The following is a 26,947-nucleotide window of genomic DNA, read 5'->3' as shown; positions in this document are numbered from 1 at the left end:
ACCAGCTGAGATGTTTCAACAAACGGATGCAACACTGGAGGTGCTCACTCATACATGCCAAGAAATTTGGAAGACAGCTACCTGGCCAACCGACTGGAAGAGAACTATATTTGTGCCCATTCCAAAGAAAGGTGATCCAACAGAATGTGGAAATTATCAAACAATATCATTCATATCACACATAAGTCAAATTTTGCTCAAGATCATTCAGAAGCAGTTGCAGCAGTACATCAGCAGAGAACTGCCAGATATTCAAGCCGGATTCAGAAGAGGACGTGGAACAAGGGATATCAGATGGTTCTTGGCTGAAAGCAGAGAATACCAGAAGGATGTTTAGCTGTGTTTTATTGACTATGCAAAGGCGTTCAATTATGTGGATCATAACCAGTTATGGATACCATTGTGAAGAATGGGAATTCCAGAAAGCTTAATTGTGCTCATGAGGAACCTGTACATAGACCAAGGGGCAGCAGTTCAAACAGAACAAGGGAATACTGCATGGTTTAAAGTCATACTTTGGAGATGTTATCAGGAGGGACCAGTCCCTGGAGAAGGGCATCATGCTTGGTAAATTAGATGGTCAGTGAAAAAGAGGAAGACCCTCAATGAGATGGACTGACACTGGCTGCAACAGTGGACTCAAGCATAACAACAAACGTGACATTGGCACAGGACCGGGCAGTGTTTCATTCTGTTGTACATAGGGTCGCTATGACTCAGAACTGACTTGACAGCACCTGACAACAACAAGCAGAGAAGACAGGAACCACCAAGCCCACCGCTCTTCAATTCACCTCTTCCCCTTCTGTAACCCAAATAATTTAGCATTCTTCTACTGAAAAAGAGGAATATAGTAACTCCCCTCTTAGTATGAATACGTAACTAGTAATAAAGATGTCTCTTATGTAATCTTCCCAACAAATCAGTCCATACAACCACGTGTTAAGATTACCTTGTCCAATTTGCGGATGAGTAAACTGTAATTTGGAATGATACATGACTTGTTCAGGACCACAGATTTGATAAGTTGTACGCTACAGGGATTCCATCTTGTCTGGCTCAAATTCCATTGTTCCTTCCTTTTAACTTCCCTGACGCTAAGATCTCATCTCCTAGCTCTGTGATCTTCAGCAGCTTCAGTTTTCTAAACTATAAAATAGGGATATCATAATAAGACGCCTGCCCATCAAGATGATTGGTACCAAACCAGCCGCTGAGTTGATTGTGACTCATGATGACCCCATGTGTGTCAGAGGAGAACTGTGCTCCATAGGGTTCTCAATGGCTGATTTTTTGGAAGTAGATTGCCAGGATTTCTTCCAAGGCATCTCTGGTTGAACTTGAACCGCCAACCTTTCAGTTAGCAGCCAAACGCTTTCACCATCTGCACCACTCAGGGATTCCATTTGTACCATGGTGTTGTTGTTGTTAGCTGCTATCAAGTCAGCTCCCAACTCATGGCAGTTCCGTGTGTTGCAGAGTAGAAGTGCTCCATAGGGTTTTTTTTGGCTGTAATCTTTACGGAAGCAGATCACTGGCCTTTCTTCTGTAGAGTTATGGGGTGGGTTCGAACCTCCAACATTTAAGTTAGCAGCTGACCCCAAACAGTAGCCAGCATGGAGTAGGGGCTCAGGAATTGTTAGTTCCCTTCCCTCCAACTTCATAGGGTCATTGAGATAGTTGAAGTTGAATGAATCACAGTCTCTAAGCATAATGGCACAGTTCGAGGACTAGCAACAAAGATGATGGTCATGTTGTTGTTGGGTGCCGTCAAGTCGATTCTGACTCATAGCAGTCCCATGTGACAGAGTAGAACTGCCCCATAGGGTTTTCTTGGCTGTCATCTTTATAGAAGCAGATCGCCAGGTCTTTCTCCCGCAGAGCTGCTGGGTAGGTTCAAACCACCAGCCTGTCAGTTAGCAGATGAGTGCTTAACCATTGTACCACCAGGGCTCCTTACATGATCATCAGTCCCATTTTTATCTCGGGTTCATCCCTTACTCCTGGAGATCCGGTTTGAAATGTGCCCCTTTAATTCCTATGAGCCAACCCAACTCAGTAAAATTCTAGATTGTTAGCGGCCCCGCAAATCCAGCCCTCCCATCCACAGTGGGGCTGTCAGCACTTACCAGGAGAGCAGAGAAATGCCTAGGAGAATGGCAGGTCTGAAGAAGCAGCGAGCTCTGCCTGACAGTCTGGACTTAAATTGTATTTTCTGGCTCGGAGCGATAAGGCGTAAATTTGAAGCATGTGTTACACGTCATTATGCCCTGAAACGGGAAGCGGAGTTCCGTCTTGTCCCAAGTTTGTAGCAAAATCGTGCTGTGTGTAAATAGCTCTCAGGCCTTTGATGCTAGGAGAAGAGGACAGTAATCCTCTCAGAAAAACCAGGCGGGAACAGAGGGCGCAGCCGCCCAGGCAGGGAGGCGGGCACAGCTCTGGAGCCTGCGTGCGCTTCTCTTTCTCTGAGCCCCTTCTCCTGCCCCTGCAAAGGAAAACTGTCCCCCAGTCCTGTGAGTTCCTGAAATGATTATTTCCTTTAGTGCCATCATGGAGAATCGAGCAAGAATGCTTAGATACAATTAAGTGGGAAGCTGAGAAGGCCATGGCAGCGGAAGCGAAGGAAAGGGAGCTGGACAAGATGTCAAGGAAGCTCCAGCCAGAACCAGGCAAGACCCGCCAGAACCAGGCAGAGCTGGCCAGAACCAGGCAAAGCTGGCCAGAACCAGGCAAAGCTGGCCAGAACCAGGCAAAGCTGGCCAGCATGCCCTATAGGTAGGGCTTAGAAACTGCAGGGTCACCTCCCAGAGATGAACACAAGGACGTGAGGCCAACAGAACCTGGTGCCCATTCATTCAACAAAACACAGTCCCTACCCTCACAAAGCTTGCGTTCTAGTGGAGGATGCGTCCAACAAATAATCACGTAAATAACTATATATAGGTACACACTTACAGATATACACTCTAAAGGGAAAATAATAGGGCTGTGAGGTTGTAAAACAAGGAGATGCAAGGTGGGGATGGGCACCAGGGAAGTCCTCTCCGAGGAAGTGGCATTTAAGCTGAGGCCTGAAGAATGTCCAGAAATAGCTCAAGGGTGAGAATGTGCTAAGCAGAGGAAATGGCACATGGAAAGGGCCTACGGGGTAAAGAGCTTGTTGTACATCCAGGAACTGAGGAGGCCAGTATGTTTGAAACACTTGAGTGAGGAGAAAGAGGGAGACAGGGGCCAAGCCATGGAGGTCCTCCCTGAGGATTTGGGACTTGGTCCTAAATCCAACAGGAAGCCATGGAAGGGTATTAGGCCTCCTCTTGGTGAGCCGGACTTGATTAAGAATTTGGCCGTCCCCAATTGTCACTGGGCCGTCTTTCAGACATGGCTGCCATCACCCTCCAGTTCCCCACCCCTGCCAGGCTGGTATCCACCACACCTGACCTAGCTCTGACCTAGTCAACTCACACCTGGCAAGTTTGTGGACTTGCCCCATCAGCCTGCCCCAAGGAGGAGGAGCAGGAAAGAGTAGGCTGACACCTCAAGTGCCAGCAGGAGCGACCACGTGGCCTCCTAGGACGAGCACTAGGCCTGGTGTATTAGAGTTCTCCAGAGAAACAGAGCCAACAGGAGATATATGTATATATGTATAAACATACAGATACATGTGTGTGAATGTATATATAATACATACACAAACATTAATATATATAATACACATACACACACATAAATATAAATATATATAAGATTTATTTTAAGGAATTGGCTCACATGATTCTGTGGGCTGGTAAGTCCAAAATCCAAAGGGCAACCAGCAGACTAGAAATTTAAGCAGGAGTTGGTACTGCAGTCTTGAGACAGGATTTCTTCTTTAGGAAACCTGTTTTTTGTTAAGGCCTTCAACTGATTGGATGAGGCCCACCCACATTATTGAGGGTAATCTCCTTTAGCTAGAGTCAACTGATTGTAAATGTTAGCCAAATCTACAAAATACCTTTGTAGCAACACCTTGATTAGTGCTTGATTAAATAACTGGGTACGTTAGGGTTGCTATGAATCAGAATGGACTTGGCGGCAATGGATTTAGTTTGGGTTTTTTTTTAGTAGTCTAGCCAGGGAGACCTGGTGGCACAGTGGTTAAGCTCTTGGCTGCTAACCAAAAGGTCGGTGGTTCAAACCCACCAGCTGCTCCATAGGAGAAAGATGTGGCAGTTTGCTTTTGTGAAGATTACAGCCTTGAAACCCTATGGGGCAGTTCTACTCTGTCCTATAGGGCTGCTAGGAGTCAGAATCAACTTGACAGCAATGGGTTTGGTTCGGTTTGGTATAGCCTAGCCAAAGTACCTCAAACACAGCGACCACTCATCTGTCATTGGAGGCTTGCATGTTGCTATGGTGCTGAATAGGTTTCAGTGGAACTTCCAGACCAAGACAGACGAGGAAGGAAGGTCTGACAATCTACTTCTGAAATTCAGCCAATGAAAACTCCTATGGATCACAATAGTCTGATCCCATTGTACGTGAGGATGGCCTAGTACTGGGCAGCGTTTTGTTCTGTTGTGCATGAGGTCACCATGAGTCAGGGACCAACTCAACAGCAGTGAATGACAGCCACCTAGCCAAGATGACACATAAAATTAACGATCACAGCCTGGCAAAGGAGCAGTCAAGGACAGGGAATGAGTCTACCTACTCTCACTGTGAGGACTTGTCCCGCAGGGGCTGGTGAACCCAAGATCGCCAGGTTGGAAATCAGGCCTCTTGCTCACAGGCTGTGAAGACTGACAAATCCCAAGATTGGCAGGCAAGACCACAAGGCTTCTCCTGATTCACGTAGCTGCAGGGGCTGGTGAACCAAGATCAGCAGGTCAGAGAGCAGGGCTCCGCTTACAGGCTGTGAAGATCGAGGAATCCCAAGATTGCCAGATAAGCTGATAGCTCAAGTCCCAAGAACTGGAGGTCAGACGAACAGGAGGCAGCCACAGGATCCAGAGTGAGCAAAAAACCAGAATGTCTGCTTATATATGGAGGCAGGCCACACCCCCAAGGAAACGCCTTTCAACTGATTGGCTACTCACAGCAGATTCCATCATGGTAGTAATCACATGTAAACCTGAGAATCATGACCCAGTCAAGCTGACACACAATCTTAACCATCGCAATAGGCAAATTAACATTATAAACAATTGGGGAGAGGATATTTAGAGTGTCTACAAGGAGTACCTCTTTGGCACAAACGATTAAGCATTTGATCACTAGCCAAAAGGCTGGTGGTTCAAACCCAACCCAAAGGCACCTGGAAGATAGGCCTGGTGCTCTGCTTCTGAAAGGTCACAGCCTTGAAAACCCTATGGAACAGTTCTACTCTGCACACATAGGGTCACTGTGATTGGGAATCAACTTGACGGCAACTCACAATAACACGAGGAATAGCTCAATCGGCGCACCCCAGCACTCACCCTTGATGTGTTCAACCCCTTACAATAGATGTGCTAACTATAAGATGGTGTTATCTGTTCATTGCAGTGGGCCTGAAAGCATCTCTCCAGGGGACAAGTTTGTAAGCCAAGTTCAGTTGCTGCATGCAATAGTGATGATAAAACTCAGTTCTTCGAAAAATCACATTTGCTTTCAACTTTGCATTGGTTCCAGCTGTTCTCCCCTACTGTGAAGCTGAGTGAACAAGGCTTTACCCTGTTGCTATTGAGTCGACTTCAACTCATAGCAACCCTATAGGACAGAATAGAACTGCCCCCGAGGGTTTCCAAGGCCCTAATCTTTATGGAAGCAAATTGCCACATCTTTCTCCCACGGAGCGGCTGGCGAGTTCAAACCACCACCTTTCAGTTAGCAGCTGAGCGCTTAACCACTGCACTACCGGGGCTCCTGGTACTAGCTATATGACTTTACACAAGTCACTTCACCTCTTTAGGCCTTGGTTTTCTCATCTGAAGAATGGGAACAGCAATACCCACAACCACATTTGTGAGTGTTAAATGAGATTCCTTGGTTAAGCACCCAGAACATTGCCTGGCACATGAGTAAGGCACCTCTCCCTTCCTTCTACTTAGCTGTCTAGATCTGCACTAGAAAGGCAACCATTTCTGCTATTTCCCTGCCCCCACACTGAAGGGAAGGAGCCCTGGTGGCGCAGTGGTTAAATCGATCGACTGCTAACCAAAAGGTCAGTGTTTCGAATCCACCAGCCGCTCCGTGGGAGAAAGATGTGGCAGTCTGCTTCTGTAGAGATTTACAGCCTTGGAAACCCTATGGGGTCACTATGAGTCAGAATCAACTCAGTGGTAGTGGGTTTGGTTTGAATTTTCACACTGAAGGGTGGGAAGCCAAAGCGCCGCCCTGTGGCCTCTGTGCTGCAGAACGGGACAGTGAAGTGGAGCACAGTCGGGAGGTGTGGGGGGACAGGCCCTAAAGACTCAGTGGCTGCAGGAATCCAGTACAGTTGGCCTTGCTCTCTTCCACCCGATTTACCAGATGTAATTTGGCTTCAGCTCAAGGTTCCAAAGTAGTTATGTAATCATCATAACCCATAGCATTCGTATAAAGCTTTTATAGTTCTCAAAGCACTTTTTCATGCATTACCCCATTTGATCCTCTCAATAACCTTGAGAGATAGCTAGAACAAGGACTAGAACCCCCATCTTACAGATGGAGAAATTGAGGCTTGGAGGGTTTATTTGGTTCACCCAAAGCCACACAACTAGTAAATGGCAACACCAAAACTTAGACAAAGATCTCTGCATTCCTTGCCCACAGCATCACACTGCATCTTTGTATTCGTGCTTTGATCCAGCAAAAGTGTATGGAGCCCCTACTGTGTGCCAGCCAATGTACTAAGTGCTGGGATTCAGAAATGAAAGGCAGAGTCAAGTTCTGGAGAGACGCAGAACCAAGCATTCAGTGCCACGTGATATGTACTATAGTGAAGAGCAAGGGGCTCGGAGGGGAGGATAGCAATGCACCTTGGTCTAGGGGCTCAGGAAGGCTTCCTGGAGGAGGAGATGCATCAGCCCAGCCTTGGAGAACAGCTTGAGGTTGTCCAGGCAGAAAGAGTAATGAGTGGAGTTATAGGTGGCAGAAGCAGCAAGTGGAACTCCACAAGCGAGGGAACCAGCAGGGCACATCTGGGTGCTGCAAGTTGCTGTGTCTGGCTCCACTCACTGACTCATTCATTCATTTAACGAGTATTTCCAGAACACCCTGTTGTGCCTGGCCCTGTGCTAGCTACTAGGTTAGATACCTCAGTGAACAAGCAGACATAGTCCTTGAACCCACATGCTTACCTTCTAGTGGATTTCTGTGGACTCGGGTGGGAAGCAGTAGGAGAGAAAGCAGGAGGAGCTGGCAGAGGTCATCATAGAAGGCCATGTATGGAAGGTCTGAATTTTAGCCTAAAGGGGATGGGAGCCCTGATGGGTTTTAAGCACAGGATTGACATGCTCATGTTTGCATTTCAGAAAGAGTGAGATGCAGTTCGGTTTAGAGAATGGGCTGGAGAAGGTTGCCTGGAATCAGGAAGTCCAGCTAGGAAACTTCAGCAACCCAGGCAAGAAATGACAGGGTCTTAAATTACGACAGTGTAGTAAAGGCCAACTTCAAGACAGAGGCAGAGATGTTATTGACAGGCCTTGCTGGTGAAATGATAAGAGTCCATAGCGACTCTAAGGGCTCTGGCACCTTGGAGGTGGCAATGCTGTTTCCCAAGACAGAAGTGCAGGAGAATGGTCAGATGGGGCGGAGAAGATAAGGAAGTTTATTTGTTCCCTTTGGGACATGGTGAATATCAGGGGGCTGGGGAACACCTTGAGGGTACTCTTATGAGGCAGTAGGATAGTGGGTCTAGAGCCCAGGAGAGAGCTCAGCTAGAGGTGCAGGTTGGAGGGTCAGAGTTTACAGCTGACATTTAACATTTGGCAGTGGACAGGACCATTGGGGGTAGTGTACAGAGAAAAGACCAGATCCCATTTCATCAAACCCCAAAGGGTGTCCATATTTTTTCTTTGATGCCAGAATCCCACTTGGCATAAGTTGGGTGATCAGCCAGAGCAAGGATTCATCAGTCCCCAAGAGGGGTTGAATGTGACTTGTTGTGAGGACTCACCAATCTCTGGAGCCCAGTCTGAAGTCACCCATGTGCTTCTCTCTCTCTCTTCTCTCCTTCAGGTGTTTACAAAATATGGGAAGTGTTACATGTTTAACTCAGGCGAGGACGGCAAACCTCTGCTTACCACGGTCAAGGGGGGGACAGGCAACGGGCTGGAGATCATGCTGGACATTCAGCAAGATGAGTACCTGCCCATCTGGGGAGAGACAGGTGAGCTGGGCACAGGGAGCAGGGGTGATGGGCGATGGGGGTGGGTACAGGACCAACTCTGAAAGGCTGATTTTGCTCAGGTGGGGCATCTTCGCCCACCCTATGAAAGGCTGCTTTCCTTTCAAGGGGTGGGTAACATGCAGGTAAATGGTAAAGATGTCCCTGGATGGGTTGTGATGCCCTGGGTTTCCTAGGGTTCACTAGGTGGAAGAGGGGCAGACGGTGGGGACAGTGGAAGGGAAGGCAGGCAGGGTGAGGGCTGGTGTTGGGAAGACACATGGAGGAAGGGTTGAATGAAAAGATAACGGCTGGGCACGTGGGTGGCTTGATTTCAGGAAAAGAGGAAGGGATGGGCTAGCCCCTTCCTCTTCTAGCCATCCCGAATATTCCAACCTAGCTAGGAAGGCCCAACAGAAAGGAAAAGCAGGCTCCTGCCCACTGGGGGAAGGTGGAACGATAGTGAAGTGTTGGAAAAACAAAGGGTGCGGTCTCAGGGGCCTGGTGTTATGCTTGTGAGAGCCCCTGGGGGACCCGTGTGTGCAGGTCCTAAAGCGTATTTCATGCATTCATGCATTTGTTTATTCAGCAGACTATTCATTACACATGTAAACTCTCTCAGAGTTTGCACTTAAGTGAGGCTATTAAGATGAAAAAGACCAAGTCCTTGCTCCAAGCCTAGAGGAGGAGACAGAACATTACAGTCCAGTGTGACACGCTCCACACAAGGCTGTGGAGGGGCCAGCTGCCCCCACCTGGAAGGCAGGGTTTGGGGGTTGAGGGAAAGCTTCCTGATGAATGGCGTATTTGAATGGGGTCTTGTAGCATTTCACCAGGTTGAGAAGGTAAGACGTGCCCAAGAGTGGAAACCATGAATGCAAAGGAGGCCGAAGTAAGATCAGCGCTGTGTTCAAGGCATAAGGGAGGAGGGAGGCAATTTCAAGAGATGAGCCTGGTGAGGGCCAGAGGAGGAGGAGTGGGGGGTGAGGGAAAATTCCAGAGAGGGAGGCCCGGGGCGCTCAGGATGAAGCTGAACAGGGGATGGAGGCCAAGCAGCCAAGCCCAGATCCTTCTGGGGACAGGATGCTGCCACCACCCCCACCCCCCGCCACTTGCTGCCCCCAGCCCATGAGTTCTGGAGCCATTCCTCCCATCCTGAGATCCCACCCTCACCATACCTATGCCTTCCAGGCTTCTGAGGTGGCGAGACTGACTGCAAACTCCAAGCTCTCTCCCTACCTCCATACTCTCCCCTTCCACATGAGCATCCTGATGGGGAGAGGTGAGCATGGGCACTTACCTCACATTATGGTTAATCCTCCTGATGCTTAAACTGAAAAATAAAATGGCTGCCACTCGAGGCATTACAGTAATGCCTTCTGGCAGCTTACCTCAGGCTCCAGGGCACGCCGACCCATCAGGGGCTTGCTGAGGAGACGCTTTGTTGATCACATCCACTTTTCTAAATTAGATACACCCTCCCTACAGCCCCAGATGCAGGTTGATGAAGAAAGTTTGTATTAATACCAAACTCTGCAATCACAGAGACCTGGCTGACAGGGCCTGGCTTTCCAGAACACTCCTGTGACCAGCCTATATGCCTTGTAGACAACCCTGGGTCCTGGGAGTTGGGTCTTGGTCTCCAAAGATAGGTCCTTCCTTGCAGACACCGGAACAATATTTACTTATTGAATCACCTGTGGAACAAGGAGAGAGTAAGACCTGCCGTGTCCCTAACGTTGTACAGGTTGTTGTCAGGGATGCAGAAGACACAAGACAAAGACCTTGCCTTTCAGGAGCTTATTATGTCAATAGGAGGAAGACTAATAAAATGAGTCCTGGAGACACAGCACCCAGGGCCTGAACAGAAGTTAATTGTTTTCCATGGTAATTGTATTAGTTTCTCAGGGCTGCCGTGAGAAAGTACTACAAACAGGGTGGCTTAAGACAACAGAAATTAATTGTCTCACAGCTCTGGAGACCAGAAGTCCAAATTCAGGGAGTCAGCAGGGCCATGAAAGCTCTTGGGGAAAATCCATCTTTGCCTCTTCCTAGCTTCCAGTGTTCCTTGGCTTGTATATGCATTGCTCTAATCTCTGCCTCTATCTTCACATGACCTTCTTCCCTCTGTGTCTCTGTGTCCCTTCTGTCTTTCAAAGGATACCGGTCATACTGCGTTCTATTGAAAACTCAACAGCAGTTGCTGTCAAGTCGAGTCCAATTTATGGCAACCCCATATCTGTCAGCGTAGAGCTGTGCTCCATAGGGTTTTCCATTGCTGATTTTTTGGAAGTAAATAACCAGGCCTTTCCTCCGAGGCATCTGTGGGTGGACTTGAACCTCCAACTTTTCAGTTAGCAGCCGAGTACGTTAACCATTTGCACCACCCCGGGACTCCATGACCTCATGTTAACTAATAACATCTTCAAAGACTTTATTTCCAAACAAGGTCACATTCACAGGTACCAGGGCTTAGGACTTGAACATATCTTTCAGGCGACACAATTAAACCCATAAGAGTAACGCTGGATTTCCCAGCTTGTTATCTTGATTCAGAAGTGGAAGCACAAGTATAGAATAGACACACACACACACACACCATACACTTGCATTCACAAGGCCAGACACACCCCATCACAGGACATCCTCATACAACACAGCTCCCTGTGGGACTGGCCTTGGGTCTAAGCACTGTCACTTGATAGAATGGGTTCCAACCTCAGGGTCTAGCCCAGGAAATCTACATTCTGACTCTTAAAGCCATAGACAGAGAGGTAAAAATCATCCGAGACCATCTAGTCTAGACCAACTCCCTTGTTTCTCTGAAGAGGGAGAAATGAGGCCCAGCATGAAGCAGTGATGTACTTAAAGTCACACAGTGAGTTTGTGGCAGAGCTAGTACCTGACCCAAGCTTCTGCACCATGACATACTGGACTATAAGCTGTACCAATTCAAGTACAAATCAGTAATTATGTGATTAAAGACCTGCCGTGTACCTAACACTGGCCGGTTGTTGTCAGGGTTGCAGAAGACACAAGACAAAGACCCTGCCTTTTAGGAGCTGATTATCTCAGTAGGAAGCAAGACTTGCACACAGAATCCACAGGAACTCTAGTCTCATTCCTGCTGGGAGCTTGAGCTCTTCCTAGGTGATAGACCAGCACTTTTCACTTAAAAGGTTTCCCTGAAGGTTAGATGGCTGGGAAAGCAGGCTGCATGAAGAAAGAGGGGCTTAAACAAGTGTGTGTGTGGGAGTGGGGGGCATAAGAAATTGCTTGTTCCCTCTGGTCAGTGCTGTCCAATAGAACTTTCTGCAAGGATGGAAATGGTCTATATCTGTGCTGTCCAATGTGTTATTCACTGGCCACATGTGGCTACCGAGCACTTGAAATGTGGCTAGTGAGAATGAGGAACTAAGTATTATTTCACCTTTAGTCTTGCTTCCTTGGCATTCCCACCTCTCAGTCCCTTGAGGAAGGAGACCAGGCCATTATATAAGATACTTGGATGACGAGAGGAAAGGAGTTGAAATGTGGTTGTTGAGGGAGTGACCACCAGCAGCTTGATTACAGGGGCACTGTGGTGGGATGGAGAAAGTGGGATTTGATAGATCAAATCCCAGTTCCTCCTTTAGGAGCTATGTGATTGAGGACAAATGAGTGAGGCTCAGTTTCCTCGTCTGTAAAAGAGACAAACAAAACTAATAAAACCCATCAACATTGGAGGATGTTCAAGGAATTAAGGGAGAGCTCTTCCGCAAAAGTGCTCTGCAACAACTGGACTAAACCAAAGCTAAGAAGTTTCCTGAATACAACCATACACTTTGAGGGACAGAGTAGCGGGGTGGAGGTCTGGGGACCATGTTCTGCATCCTACTTTGGTGAGTGGCATCTGGGGTCTTAAAAGCTAGCAAGCAGCCACCTAAGATGCCTCACTTGGTCCCAACCAACCTGGAGTAAAGGAGAATGAAGAACACCAAAGTCACAAGGAAAGCATTAGCCCAAGAGACAGAAAAGGCCACATAAACCAGAGATTGCAACAGCCTGAGACCAGAAGAACTAGATGGTGCCTGGCTACCACCAATGACTGCCCTGACAGGGAAAACAACAGAGAATCCCTGCTGGAGCAGGAGAAAAGTGGGGTGCAGAGCTCAAATTCTAGTAAAAAGACCAGACTTAATTGTCTGACTGAAACTGAAGGAACCCCAGGAAGCATGGTCCCCAGACTCTCTGTCAACCCAGGACTAAAACCATTCCCGAGGCCAACTCTTCAGTCAAAGATTAGACTGGACTATGGGACATAAAATGATACTTGTGAATACTGTGCTTCTTAGCTCAAGTAGATACATGAGACTAAATGGGCAGGTGAGATGAGAAGGCGGAGAGGGTCAGGAGGTGGCTGAATGAACACGGGAAATCAGGGTGGAAAGGAGTATAGTGAGAGCAGTTAGGGTCACATAACAATGCATGTATAAATTTTTGTATGAGAGACTAAATTGAATGGTAAACTTTCACTTAAATACAACAATGAAAAAAAAAGTGCTCTACAAACCAGAAGCAGTGGAAGGATGAGAATGGTGACCAATGAGTGGAGGACAGCAAACCATCCCAGAGGCCGGGGAAAGTCCAAATATCCCAGAGGATATTCTAAATACCCCATACCTGAAGCCCCTTGACATCTGGGAGCCCCATTCTACTCAAAGCAGAGCCTATGATAAATTCCTGCCTTTCTTCACGGACAGCTTCATCCCTCAGAAATTCAAGGAAGCAAGCAGCGAAGGACCCGCTCCTCTGGACATAATTCTGACTAACAGAAAGGACCTCTGGGGAGGTGACAGTGACTTGTAGGACCACTACAAGGACATATGATGCCAATGCATAGAGTAGAAAAAGGCACCCCCTCTGGGCGGACCCCACCTTATAAGCTCATGCTTAGAGAGTGGAGAGCTGTTCTTGTTAGTTGCTGTCAAGTTGGACCCTGACTCATGGCGACCCACGTATAACAGAACAAAACACTACCTGGTTCTGCGCCATCCCCACGACCACTTGAAGATCAGAGCGTTGTGATCCATAGAGTTTTCATTGTTGATTTCTTGTAAGAAGATCCTAGTCTATCTTTTAGTCTGGAAGCTCTGCTGAAACCTGTTCAGCATGATAGCAACAGGCACACCTCCACTGACAGACGGGTGGTGACCACACATGAGGTGCATTGGCTGGGACTGAACCTGACTATCCCACATGGAAGATGAGAATTCTACTCCGAACCACCACTACAAGTAGAGGGTATCGCTGTGCAAATTGTCAAAAGTGTCCCTTCCTCCAGGCTGACACAGCCCCACGCCAGGGTGACCTCTTGGTCAAACATCTCCATTCAGGGACACACCCTGCACAGCCACACATAACACCCTGGTAATATTCCATTCTAAAGAAGGTGAGCTCAGTCACATGTGGACCTAGACAGTGTGCTCCAAAGTAAACCCTAGGTGTTCGGGATATTACCTGTTACATGAATATGAAGACTCTGAGGTAAAAAATATATTCTGGGAAACCCTGGTTAAGTCAAGTTAAACACATTTATTCATTGCAGGAATTCTTTAATACGCTACATCATGAATCTCCAAGATAGGAACACTGCATGCTGCATTTATTTCCCAAATGTCTTTGACCGTGGAAACCTTTTCTTTTTTCACAGAGGAGCTCACAAGATATACTTTCCAAAAAGCTCTCCTAAACTATAGTAGTGCAGATTTCATGGCCAGAGTTTTCTACAGGAAATTAAATGAAAGACGGGTGGGAGGTTGTTAAAAATGAAACTGTGTAGATAGCTATGAGTAACTTCAGAGATAAGAGAAATAGGCAGTGGGCTATTTAGGTTGCACATGAGAGAAGCCTGATTGAAACAAGCTTAGGCATAAAAGGAATTGTATTGCCCCAGAAGCCAAGGCAACTTCAACAACCAAACGGCAGGAGGGGCAAGGATGCAGCCGCAGAAACAACTGGAACCCAGGGCTAACACACCCTCAGATCTCTCACCCCTTCTGCCACCTTCCCCTCTCTAAATCACTTTCATTTTCTCTCACTGGAGACAGGCTTTTTCTGCACACATTTTTTTTTTTTTTTTTTTCACACATAGCTCCAAATAGATCCTAAGTTTTATATTTTACAGATCCTACCACCAGAGACTATCCTGGCTCTCATTGATCTTCTATTTAAAATTAAATTAAAAAGAAGGAAAGAAAAACTAAAAAACCAGGGAAGGGAATCATTGGCCCAGCTTCAGTCAGGTGCCCAGCCCTGGAGCAATCAGCAGTGGCCAAGGGAGTGGGTCCATGTAAGGACATGATGACCCTGCAGAAGCTGTGTGGATGGCAATTGGGGAAGGAGTTCCCAAGGGAACTGAGCTGGGCAGATAGCCCCATGAATGGCCAGGGCCGGGGGCGGTGGGAGGGAGGGTAAGGGTGAGGATTTGGGGCAGGCTACATCTGAGGAAACCAGAATCAGTGTACAGGGAGCTCTCAAATGTTCTCAAAATCTAAACGGATGAGTTCAAAAGTCAGAAGACCCACAAACAGGACCCTCTTTTCTTCTTCTCGCTCTATCCCTCATTCACCCTAATGCAAAATATACTTTTTTAGTAGATGTAATCTGCCTTGATTTCCTCAAGTCCTAGTGCTAAAGAAAAATGAATTTAATATTATATCAATTTTTGAGCAAAGGAATTATTTTTAGAATCTGTGCTGGATTGGAATAGGGGTAAAAATCTGGTCCTGTTATCCCCCTGGCCTCATCACCTCCTGCTGTCCCCCTGGCTCACTTGGCTCTGGCCACACTGTCCTTCCTGCTGCTTCTTGAACACTCCGGGAACACTCTTCCTTTAGGGCATCTGCTCAGATATCTGCATCGTTAATTGTCTCACAGGGAGGCGGTGGCGGTTCAATGGTAGAATTCTCATCTTCTATGTCAGAGATGGAAACCCTGGTGGCATAGTGGTTAAGAGCTACGGCTGCTAAGCAAAAGGTCGGCAGTTTGAATCCACCAGGCACTCCTTGGAAACCCTATGAGGCAGTTCTACTCTGTCCTGTAGGGTTGCTGTGAGTCGGAATCGACTTGACAGTAATGGGTTTTTTGTTTGTTTGTTTTTTTAATGCCAGAGACCCAGTTTCAGTTCCAGCCAGTGGCCCTCATTCGCGGCTACCACACGTCTGTCAGTGGAGGCTTGTGTGTTGCTATGATGCTGAACAAGTTTTAGCAGAGCTTCCAGACTGAGACAGACTGGGAAGAAGTCCTGGTGATCTACTTCTGAAAATCCGCCAAGGAAAACCCTGGGGTCACAGTGGCTCAGTCCTCTTGTGAATGGGGTTACCATGAGTCAGGGTGACTGAATGGCAACTAACAACAACTCTCTCACCTTGTTGAGTCTTTGCCTAGATGTCACCTTCTCAATAAGGCCTATCTTGACTACCCTATTTAAAATTGCAACCCCCACCCCAACTCCTCATCCGTCTTTATCCTAATCTACTTCCATTTTTCTATAAAATGAATCACCTTCAAGTATATCATATAATTTACTTATTTACTATGCTCATTTTTTGTTGTCTATCCCCTTCCACTAGAGCATAAATTCCAAGAGGACTGGGGTCTGGACTGTTTGGTTCACTGATGTCTACCAGGGCACTATATTTGTGGAAAGTAAAAAAATCTATGCTAGAATTGTGCATCCTGGCAGAACTAAGGTGAGAGAGATGCTAACATTAATGAGTAGCTACTATGAGCTCATTAGAAGTGAAGATGGTGAGACTTCAGCTCACTTACCTTGGACACATCATCAGGAAAGACCAATTACTACAAAAGGACATCATGTTTGGTAAAGTAGAGGGTCAGTGAAATGAGGGAAACCCCCAATGATGTGGATGGATTGACACAATAGCCGAAACAATACACCCAAACATATCAATGATCATGAAGATGGTGCAGGACCAGGCAACATTCTGTTCTGTTATACATAAGGTCACCATGAGTTGGAGCTGACTCCACACAACTAATAATTAACAACTATAAGTCTATCTCATGAATACCTCCAATTACCCTGCTAACCAGGTATTTTAATCCCCACTGAAAAATAAGGAAACTGAGGCCCAGAGGGATTGAGTAAGCTTCCCAAGGGCACATAGCTAGTTAAGTATTTAAATCAAGTTTAAAACCCACATAGGAAACCAAAAGCAATGCTCCTTATACTAAATGTCTCTTAATGTTCACAATGTGATTTTAAAAGCACTGCCCTGAAAATAGCTCAGGAAAAAAGTTTAGATGACATACCTGGAGAAAGAATGGCATAGAATGATAGGTCTGCTGCAGTTCTCCTTTTCTATTTTTTCTTTTTTTCAATAGCAGTGTCCTTATATTGAACAAAAGCTTTCACAGTCCCCATATATAAAACAGATAAAAGCAGAACTTCTCTGGTTCAGCTGGAGATGGGAAGCCAAAGACATTGGTTTGCTTTCTCCATTGCTCCCCTTGGCCATAGCTGGTGGGCATTCCTGAGGAACCCTGGGGTTCCATGGAAACCAGCTTGAAGACTATTGGACAGGAGGCTGCTGTTATTGGGATAAAACCCTGTTGGTTTGTTCTGTGGCTGTGTAGATCCCAGAGACCAACTCTAAGCATCTCTTCTCATCTCCTAGGATGGTGAAAGGCACTTAGGACATTTCTGCAGAGCTCCACAGACTCAGGGAAACTGATAGTCTAGAATTCTGGTTAAACACGGTGGATTGAACCTATGGATTCATCTCTGCTCCCTCCCTAAACCAAAAAAAACCTTCCAAACCCATTGCCATCGAGTGGATTCTAACTCATAGTTACCCAATAGGACAGAGTAGAACTGCCCCATGGAGTTTCCAAGGCTGCAGTCTTTATGGGAGCAGACTGTCACATCTTTCTCCTGCAGAGCAACTGGTGGGTTCGAACCGCCAACTTTTTGGTTAGTAGCCAAGTGCTAAACCACTGCACCACTGGGGTTCCTGCTCCCTTCCCAAGCTGCAGTAAAAGGATAGTCAAGGATTTTTTTTTTTTTTAAGTATAAACCCATAGGGACGAAAAAGATGGGAGAGAAGAACACTGTTGTTAGGTGCCATCAAGTCGATTTTAACGCTTAGTGACCCCATGTTACGGGGTAGAACAGCCCCATAGTGGTTTCCAGACTGTAATCTTTACATGTGCTCATGCAGAACCTGTACAAAGACCAAGAGGCTGTCATTTGAACAGAACAGGGGGACACTGTGTAGTTTAAAATAGGAAAGCTGTGTGTCAGGGTTGTATTCTTTCACCATACTTATTCAATCTGTATGCTGAGCAAATAATCTGAGAATCTGGACTATATGAGGAAGAAACTGGCATCAGGATTGGTGGAAGACTCATTAACAACCTGCAATATGCAGATGACACAACCTTGCTTGCTGAAATCAAAGAGGATTTGAAGCACTTGTTGATGAAGATCAAAGACTACAGCCTTCAGTATGGATTATACCTCAACATAAAGAAAACAAAATCCTCACAACTGGGCTGGTAAGTAATATCATTATACATGGAGAAAATACTGAAGTTGTCAAGAATTTCATTTTACTTGGCTCCACAATCAATGCCCATGGAAGCAGCAGTCAAGAAATCAAAGGACGTATTGCATTGGGCAAATCTGCTTGTAAAAGACTTCTTCAAGTGTTGAAAAGCAAAGATGTCACTTTGTGGACTAAAGCGCACCTACTTCAAGCCATATTTTCAATCACCTCATATGCATATGAAAGCTGCACAATGAATAAGGAAGACTGAAGAAGAATTGATGCCTTTGAATTATGGTGTTGGCGAAGAATATTGAATATGCTATCAACTGCCAGAAGAAGGAAACCCTAGTCGCGTAGTGGTTAAGTGCTGCGGCTGCTAACCAAAGGGTCGGCAGTTCGAATCTGCCAGGTCTTCCTTGGAAACTCTATGGGGCAGTTCTACTCTGTCCTATAGGGTCACTGTGAGTCGGAATCGACTCGACAGCAACGGGTTTGGTTTTTTGTTTTGCCAGAAGAATGAACAAATCTGTTTTACGAGAAATACAGCCAGAATTCTCATTAGAAGGAAGGATGATGAGACTTCGTCTTACATACTTTGGTCATCTTATCGGGAAGGACAACATGCCTGGTAAAGTAGAGGATCAGCGAAAAAGAGGAAGACCCTCAACGAGATGGACTGACACAGTGGCTGGAACAATGGGCTCAAACATAGCAATGATTGTGAGGATGGCACAGAACTGGGCAGTGTTTCGTTCTGTTGTAGACACGGTCACTATGAGTTGGAAGCGACTTGACGGCACCTAACAACAACAACAATCTTTATGGGAACAGATCACTAGATCTCTTCTTTTGTGGAGCAGCTGGTAGGTTCAAACTGCCAAACTTACTGTTAACAGCTGAGCATTTAACCATTACGCCACCAGGGCTCCTAAGACAACACCATTGTTGTGCGCCGTTGAGTCAATGGCAACTCATAGCGACCCTATATGACAGAGTAGAACTGCCCCATAGGGTTTCCTAGGCTGTAATCTTTACAGGAGTAGATTGTCAGGTCTTTTATCCCGTGGAAGAGCTGGTGGGTTGGAACTGCTGACCTCTTGGTTAGCAGCTGAGCACTTAACCATAGTGCCACCAGAGCTCCTAAGACAATGCTAGATGTCACCACATTTTTGGATGATGGCAAGCAGATGGATAAGTGGTACCTGACTTGGCAGACCGGATCAGGTGCAAAATCAGGGCCTGCAGTGGGGAAGCTAATTAAAGCCAAAACAGTTCTCACCATAGAATCCTCATAAAGGATCAGGAATTGGAGGCATCAGATACTCCTGAAGACTGGGGTGAGAGGTGAAGCTAAAGCTCAGAGGTTTGGTTGAAAGTCTGTAAAGAGCCATTAGGCCCCCGGATACCCTATCATGGCCCAAAACAGCAGACAAGGACTATCCCCGACCCCAGCAGAAGACATATTTTCTCCCCACAAGGTTGTACCAGACAAGTTCTGGATGTGAGACCAGGCACAACTAAAGGCATGGATGAGGTGCTGTATAGAAAACAGGGAGATGAAGCGAAATTCTGCTTATTGAGTAGTGAGACCTCCAAGCCATGCTTATCTCCCCTACTCATCCCCAATCAGAAATTTGGAGAATCTCTTCCTGGAGAAGCTGAGAAGCTCAAGAGAAAAGACCCACAGATAATGACAGGCAGGAGTCTTCAGACCCAAAACGGCCTAGTTAGATCACACTAAGAAGTTAGATCATCTAGAAGGCTAAGCAAACCCACCAACAAAAAGCAAGGCAAAACAAAACAGGAAAAACAAAGTTTCACAAGGCAGAGATCAAAAACATTATCTACTACAAGACTGGGTTGTAAACAACATTTACATGGTCACAATTATGTAAAAGCTACATATGACACCAAAATATCATCTAACTACGTTTGAAGAATGAAAGGAAAGAAATTAGGGAGGAACCCTTTGCATCAGAAGATTAAATGCTCATCTTCCTTGATAGGAATTCAGCAGGTGTTTGGGGGTGGGGTGGGGGTGGGCAGTGGTGGTTCAGGGGTAGAATTCTCACCTTCCATGCTGGAGGCCTGTGTTCAGTTCCGGGTCAATGCACCTCATACCCAGTCACTACCTGTCTGTCAGTGGAGGCTTGCATGTTGCTATGATGCTAAACAGGTTTCAGCGGAGCTTCCAGACTAAGATGGACTAGGAAGAAAGGCCTGGTGATCTACTTCTGAAAATCAGCCAGTGAAGACCTTATGGATCATAACAGTCCAATCCACAGCCAATCGTGAGGATGGCTCAGGACTGGGCAGTTTTCATTCCACTGGGCATGGGGTCACAGCTGACTCGACAGCAGCTAACAACAACAACAGATAGGTTTTAAAATCAAGAACTAACTGTCAACTGATGTCTATAGTAACATGAGAAGTAAATACCAGGAAAAAACAGCTTCAACGGCTGAGAGTCTTTCTTGGCCTCTGAGAGTGGGGCTTCAGGAGAGGGGAGAGGTAGAGGCAGGAAACTGCTGTTTTTCATCAGACGCCCTGCAGTACCATTTGGCTTTTAAAATTATGTACATGCATTGCTTTGATAAAAAATAAAAGTTAAATTAAAATTAATCATAAATTTTCAGTGTAGCTGGAAGGTCTGAACGGCAATCAAGGGTAGCATTTTTCTAGCCCCCATCACAAGTGAGACATGAACAAGAGTGGATGCTGATGGTTGCTATGGTTTCTCCAACATCTCTGCCCCCAGGAAAAACCCTTGTCATGCTGCCAGGCCCTGGGGACCTCCCAAAATGAAAGGAGCAGGCTCTGGTCTGAATTCTGAAAGTTCGGAGCACAGCAACATAGCAGCTAGTTGGGATTCTGAGCCCCCTCTCAAACTGGGCCTTGGTGCTGCAGGGAGGAGAGGGTCTCCACAGATGCCCGAGGAGTCTGGAGAAATGATGCCATAAATCAGAAGCACCATTGGAGGCAGGCATCCGTTCAGCAGCCAGAAGCAGCCTGACTTTTGTCATTCTGGGAAGGCCTGCATTAAGCTAAGTGCTGTGCGGAAAATAAGGGTGCTGTAGTTGGGACTCCCAACTCAGCCAGGACACAGCCTCCAAAGAACATCAAGGAGGTGGATGGAACAGACCCACCATCAGAACTCATTTCCTCCTATTCAATATATCTCTGTTTATTGAGCAACTACTTATGCTCCAGGCACTCAGTGAGAAAGGGCCCGGTCCAGATTTTCAAAGACTTCACAGTCTAGGGAATCTCTTGAGGGCTCCTTTTAAGTGTTGTTGTTAGTTGCCATCAAGCCAGCTCCAGCTCATGGCGACTCCACGTATAACAGAACGAAACATTGCCCCGTCCTGCACCATCTTCACCATTGTTGATATGTTCAGTATTGTGGCCACTGTGTCAATCCATCTCATTCAGGGTTTCCCTCACCTTTGCTGGCCGTCCACTTTACCACACATGATGTCTTTCTCTAGTGACTGGTCCCTCCTGATGATGCGTCCAAAGTAATCGAGTCAAAGTCTCGGACAGTATTCTGTGCTCCATAGGGTTTTCATTGGCTAATTTTCGGAAGTAGACCACCAGGCCTTTCTTCCTAGCCTGTCTTAGTCTAGAAGCTCAGCTGAAACCTTTGCACCATGGGTGGCCCTGCTGGTATTTGAAATACCGGTAGCATAGTTTCCAGCATAGCATCATAACAACACACAAGCCCCATAGCACAACAAACTGACGGACAGGTGGCGGTAGTAGCAGTAGATGGAAATTCATTTGTCCAGCAACTTTTATATAAAGTGCCTACAGAGTGGCAGGCACTTGCAGTCTAGTCAGGGGACATGTAAACAAATAAGTGCCATCAAGTGCCATGATAGACAGAGGATTGACGGAGAATGATGGAGAGGATAGTTGGTTCTGGAAGGGAGGAAAAAGAGCATCTCGGTGGAGGCTTCAGAGAGAAGATGATGACCTTTGGTCTGAGTCTCAGCCTATTTGCCAGGTTGCTGGACAGTATGTGGGAGTTACGGTAGGGTGTATATGATAGATGAGATCATGGGGATGTAAGATCCCAGGCAGAGGGAGGAAAATCAGGAGCAAAGGCCAAGAACAGCCGGGGTGTCCTGGGGTGACTGCCTCTGAGGATGAGGCCGGGGCCTAGAGAGGCAGGCAAAAGCCAAGTCAGCAACGGCCTGGCATGTTCTGCTCAAGAGCATGGATGTTCTCCTGTGAGTTCTGTACTCACAGTGTGGTCCTCAGACAGTAGCATCCGCCCACCTAGGAGACCCACCCCAAATCTGCATTGTAGCAGGATGCCCAGGTGATCCCTTTGCACATCCAAGTGTGAGAAGCACCCCTGTAGACCACTGTTTCCCAGTCTTTTCCAAGTATGAGGATACCATTTGAACATCAAAATATTTCTCAGACATCACCCTGCGTGAAAGCGATCATGCTTTTTATATTCATTGATTGAGGAGATATTCAATAACGAAAAGCTGCAATGAATTCAGTTACGATCTGAATGACTTTGAATTCTGTAATCACACCACAATTTATGTACATGAGCTGTTCAGCAATCTGGTTGTACCTAACTTCTGCAGTCAGTGTGTGTAAACAGAATTTGTATAAATAGAATCTTAATCATCCACAAACTTCCCTTGTAATTTTGGAGACACAGCACTTCCTGACGGCTTTTCAAGGGTAGTGTCTCCTGAACACAGGTAGCCCACACAGACTCCTCAGCCTTCTTATCAAGTAATTTATAATCTCTGAGCCTGAATGCACTAGAGAAACTCATTATTTAAAGAATCCTTGGGATAAATCTTTTTTGTAATGAGACTAGACCCATCTCTAAGCATGGTGCTTCACTAACGTAAATTTTGTAAATATTCTGTTTGGCAGGAAGGTGTTAAGTGTAGCCACACTTCTCTGTTGCATAACTAAGTTCTGACATTGACTCGAAGCTCTGGTGGAGCAGTGATTAAGAGCTTGGCTGCTAACCAAAAGGTTGGCAGTTTGAATCCACCAGCCTGTCCTTGGAAACTCTATGCGGCAGATCTACTCTGTCCTGTAGGGTCGCTATGAGTCGGAATTGACTTGACTGCAATGGGTTTTGTTTTTGGTTTAACATTGACTCTCTCCTTCCTTCACATAGGCACGTCAGTCTGTGGTGTATAAAGTGCTTTTACCTGTATTCTAGCCTCTGCTTCTCGTCCAATCCCGTGATGTAGGCAGAACAGTTCCAATCACTCCCATTTAACAGATGCGGTAAGCTAGTCTCCGAAAAGTCCAGCGACTTCCCTAGTCATTGCGAACAAGGCCTGGAACTGAGACTTGAATCCAAGTCTTCTGATTTGGTCCTTGGCTCTTCCCAACAAGAACTAGAGTTCCTTAAAATGAAAACAGAAGAAAAAAGCCGCTCTGGGTAACACTTGGTTAAACAAAGTATAAAATGTTTTGCTGAACTTCTTAACCAGTAACCAGTTGTCGTCAAGTCAACTCCAGCTCATGATGACCGATGTGTGTCAGAGTAGAACTGTGCTCCATAGGGTTTTCAGTGGCTCAGTTTTCAGAACTAGGTCTCCGAGGCGCCTCTGAGTGGACTCAAAGCTCCAACCTTTCAGTTAGCAGCAGAGCACTGTTAACCATTTGCACCAACCATTTCCGGGCACTTCTCAGGGCCTTTAAAATGCTGATAGAATAGACTCTGTGGCTCAGCGGGAGGGGCTGGAGTTTGCAGCCTTCACCAAACTTCCGTGGCCAGCGTCTTTTTTTTTTTTTTTTCCTTCTGTGGCACACTTAATAACATCTCCTGTTTCACAAGCTGTTCATAAGAGCTCTGTGCTACAGCACACTGCTGCCCTGAACAGACATAATTGCAGCCCATTCAGTATGGGAACACAATGCTGATTTTTCTTCCTCCAGAAGCTCACCTAGCCTCAAAATGTCACCTGCAAGCAATTAAGCATGAGCGTATCTGTCTCCTGCATACTGGGTTCTGATTTGCTTACCTAGGTTTTACTGGGCTTGTCAGGGGAGGGGCAGAGAGGGAGGACAAGAAACATACTGTTCAATTTCAGATAGGCAGCAACTTAAAGATTCCTTAGAAAAAACAGCCTCTTCCAACTTGATGGGACTGGCTAAACAGCCACATCTATATATAAAAAGAAAATCCATTCTGTAGGGGATTAAAATGAGGTGCAGTGAGGTTCAGAGACGTGTGCATGATCCCCAGATCATAGAATTTTAGAGCCAAAAGTGACCTGAGAGATCAGCCCCCTTTGTTTGACCAAAGAGGAAACTAAGGCTCAGAGAGGCTCTATAGCTTGCCTGGGTTCACACAACTAGTAAGTGGCAGGGCTGGGACTCAGAGGCCTTGCTTTCCTTGATACATTCCCTGGCCTCTCTTCCAGGCCCATTCTGGGCCTCCTTGGGTCTGTGACATGGTGCAAGCCAGGGGAATGTGAAAGACCAAGATGGCGCCACTAGTTCACCCAACAGCATTCTTCAGTCCCTTTCTAGCAGGGCTCTCAAGATATAGGGTGTGTCCCTGGCCCCAGTCGTTGTCACACCTGCAGTGAGCCCTGAACTTGGAGATGAAAGAATGGAGGCTGCTAAACCCATTGTAAATTAAACTATTGTCCGTCTGCTTCCCTGTCCAGCTTAGACCCTTATTGACCCATCATCTGGCACAATTGTGGCTTCTGGCAGACTGGCAAACGGCAGAAGAGGGTGTCCAGAGAACCGGACGCTGGACTCTGCCCTGCACCCACTCGCTGGGTAATCAACAGTCACTCTCATCTTCTCTCTGGGCCTCAGTTTCCTTACCTGAAAGATGAAATGCTAATTGAATTAAAAAAGTGTCAAGGACTCTCCTAGCTCCAAAATTCCGTGCAGCCATGAACCACAGACCCTGGGCCTGTCCTTTACTTTCTATGGGCATTGGTTTCTTTATCTGTAAAATGAGCATATGGTTACAAAAAAAAAAAGAATAGAGTAGAATGGGGATATTGACACCTGACAGCTGGGAGGCTCCAGTAAGATGAAGTCTGTGAAAACCCCAAAGCTTGTCATACACTGAGTATACTTAAAAAGCTGAGTGGCTCAGAGTCCTGGCCTGCAACATGCATGTAGAGTATTAAAAAGGACAAGGAAGGACCCAAAGGACAACAACACAATGCAGAATGTGACCAGTGACACTAGAAAGACACAAAGTATTTGAGCAAGGCTGTGTGCTAGAGGGCAAAAGCATGGGCTGTGGAGACAGAAGGATGAGAATTTGAATTCTGGATTTGCTTTGTGTGGCCTGGGGCAAAGTAATCTTTCTGAGCCTTTATTTCCTCATCTGTAAAATGGGAGTGCTAATAATAAGCCTAAAACTTAGAGTCACTGAGATAAGTAAATGAAATACTCATCTGGCCTCTGACCCCATCCCTGCTGTTCTTGAAATAGGCCAGGTAAGTTCCTATCTCAGGGCCTTTGCACTTGCTATTCCTTCTGCCTGGAATGCTTTCCCCTGGGTCATCCTGTGGCTCACCTGCTCACTTCATTCAGGTCACTATGCCAACGCTAGTGTCCTGGAAAGGCCTTCCCTGGCTCTCATTTAAGAGCCCACCACCGTCCCACCCCATCCTGTCACTCTATTCCCATCCCTGCTTCACTTTTCCCCCTAGCACTTATCACTGCTGTTTCCTGTCCACCAGAACGTGAGCTCCGTGATGACAGAGACTCTGCTGGGTTCACCACCAAACTGCTGGTCCTTGCCCAACGGCATGTGCCCACAATGGGCATTCAATACATCATCGTCCAATGAATTCAAGAATAAATGTGGAAGGTATATAGCACCCAGCTCCTTGTCTGGCCCTCAGGAAGGGTCGGTTCTTTTTTCTCTGGTGGTCACAGTAGCTGCCTTCAGTTCCTTAAAGGGCTGTCAGGTGGAAGATGGGGGGAAGTGAGGACCAGAAGCTAAAATCTACAAGCAGGCTATTTTCAATCTAGTGCAAGGATGAACTTTGAAAATGGTGGGCTGCCCCTGCAGATAGTGAGTTTCCCATCCCTGAGAGTACTCAGACAGAGAGGCTGTCCTTCATGAGTGGTGCTGCAGAGGACACTTCTGCTTACTGTCAGAGGTCAAGATCCCAGCAGGAAGTCAATGGCTAGCCCAGATTGGGTAATACAAGGAGACATTAATGAACTATTTACAAAAGTATAGGCAGGGTCCCTGGGTGGTGCAAATGGTTAACATGCTTGGCTGCTAACTGAAAGTTTAGAGGTTCGAGTTCACTTAGCGGTGCCTCAGAAGAAAGACCTGGCAATCTACCTCTGAAAAATCAGCCATTGAAAACTCTATGGAGCACAGTTCTCCTCTGACACACATGCGGTGGCTGAGTCGGAATTGGCTGGACAGCAACTGGTTGGTTGGTTGGTTGGTTTGGGCGGGGTTTAGGATAAGCAATAAGGGATGGTGCAGCGTCCTGGAGCTGGTAACTGGGAGAGCCGTTACCACTCCTAGGGAAAAGGGGAAGGAACTAACGTCAGAAGCTGGAGAGAGAGCACAGTCTGGAGAGATCCTCTCCATGGCCTAACGCAGGAACCCTGGCCTCCCAAAGTGACATGCAGCTAACCCACAGTGTCCCAGCAAACAGTTGAGAGGCTGCATGCCCCAGCCTGACTCTCCTGTCTGCCTCTGGTTTCCTACCTGTGCCACCACTGGCTGGACCCAACCAGAAGCCAAAGGAGCCCATCAATACAGTCTATACAAGTCAAACTCCCAGGGCAGAGAGTGCGGTGGAGAAGGATGGGGAAGGAGGAGGCAGACAGCAACCATTCTGCACAGGGTCTGTTACGGATTGAATTGTTTCCCAAAAATGTATGTGATGAAGAAATTAGACATTAGAGAAATGCAGATCAAAATTACAATGAGATATCATCTCACCCCAACAAGGCTAGCATTAATCCAAAAAACACAAAGTAATAAATGCTGGAGAGGTTGTGGAGAGACTGGAACACTTATACACTGTTGGTGGGAATGTAAAATGGTACAACCACTTTGGAAATTGATTTG

At 46.6% G+C, this 26,947-nt stretch overlaps 1 protein-coding gene across 2 annotated transcripts in view; it reads left to right on the top strand.

Moving 5' to 3' along the window:
• ASIC2 (acid sensing ion channel subunit 2) overlaps nt 1–26,947 on the top strand; it is a 1,284,497-nt gene that overhangs the window by 1,160,644 nt on the left and 96,906 nt on the right. For both annotated transcript variants that reach the window (XM_004385412.1, XM_004385413.1), the window contains exon 2: nt 8,179–8,329. In XM_004385412.1, coding sequence (XP_004385469.1) covers nt 8,179–8,329 — 151 coding nt within the window. The remainder of the gene's footprint in view (nt 1–8,178; nt 8,330–26,947) is intronic.

This window comes from Trichechus manatus, unplaced genomic scaffold (assembly GCF_000243295.1).
Source record: "Trichechus manatus latirostris isolate Lorelei unplaced genomic scaffold, TriManLat1.0 scaffold00138, whole genome shotgun sequence".
Taxonomy (NCBI): Eukaryota; Metazoa; Chordata; class Mammalia; order Sirenia; family Trichechidae; genus Trichechus; species Trichechus manatus.
This window is presented reverse-complemented; position numbering and strand designations above follow the sequence as displayed.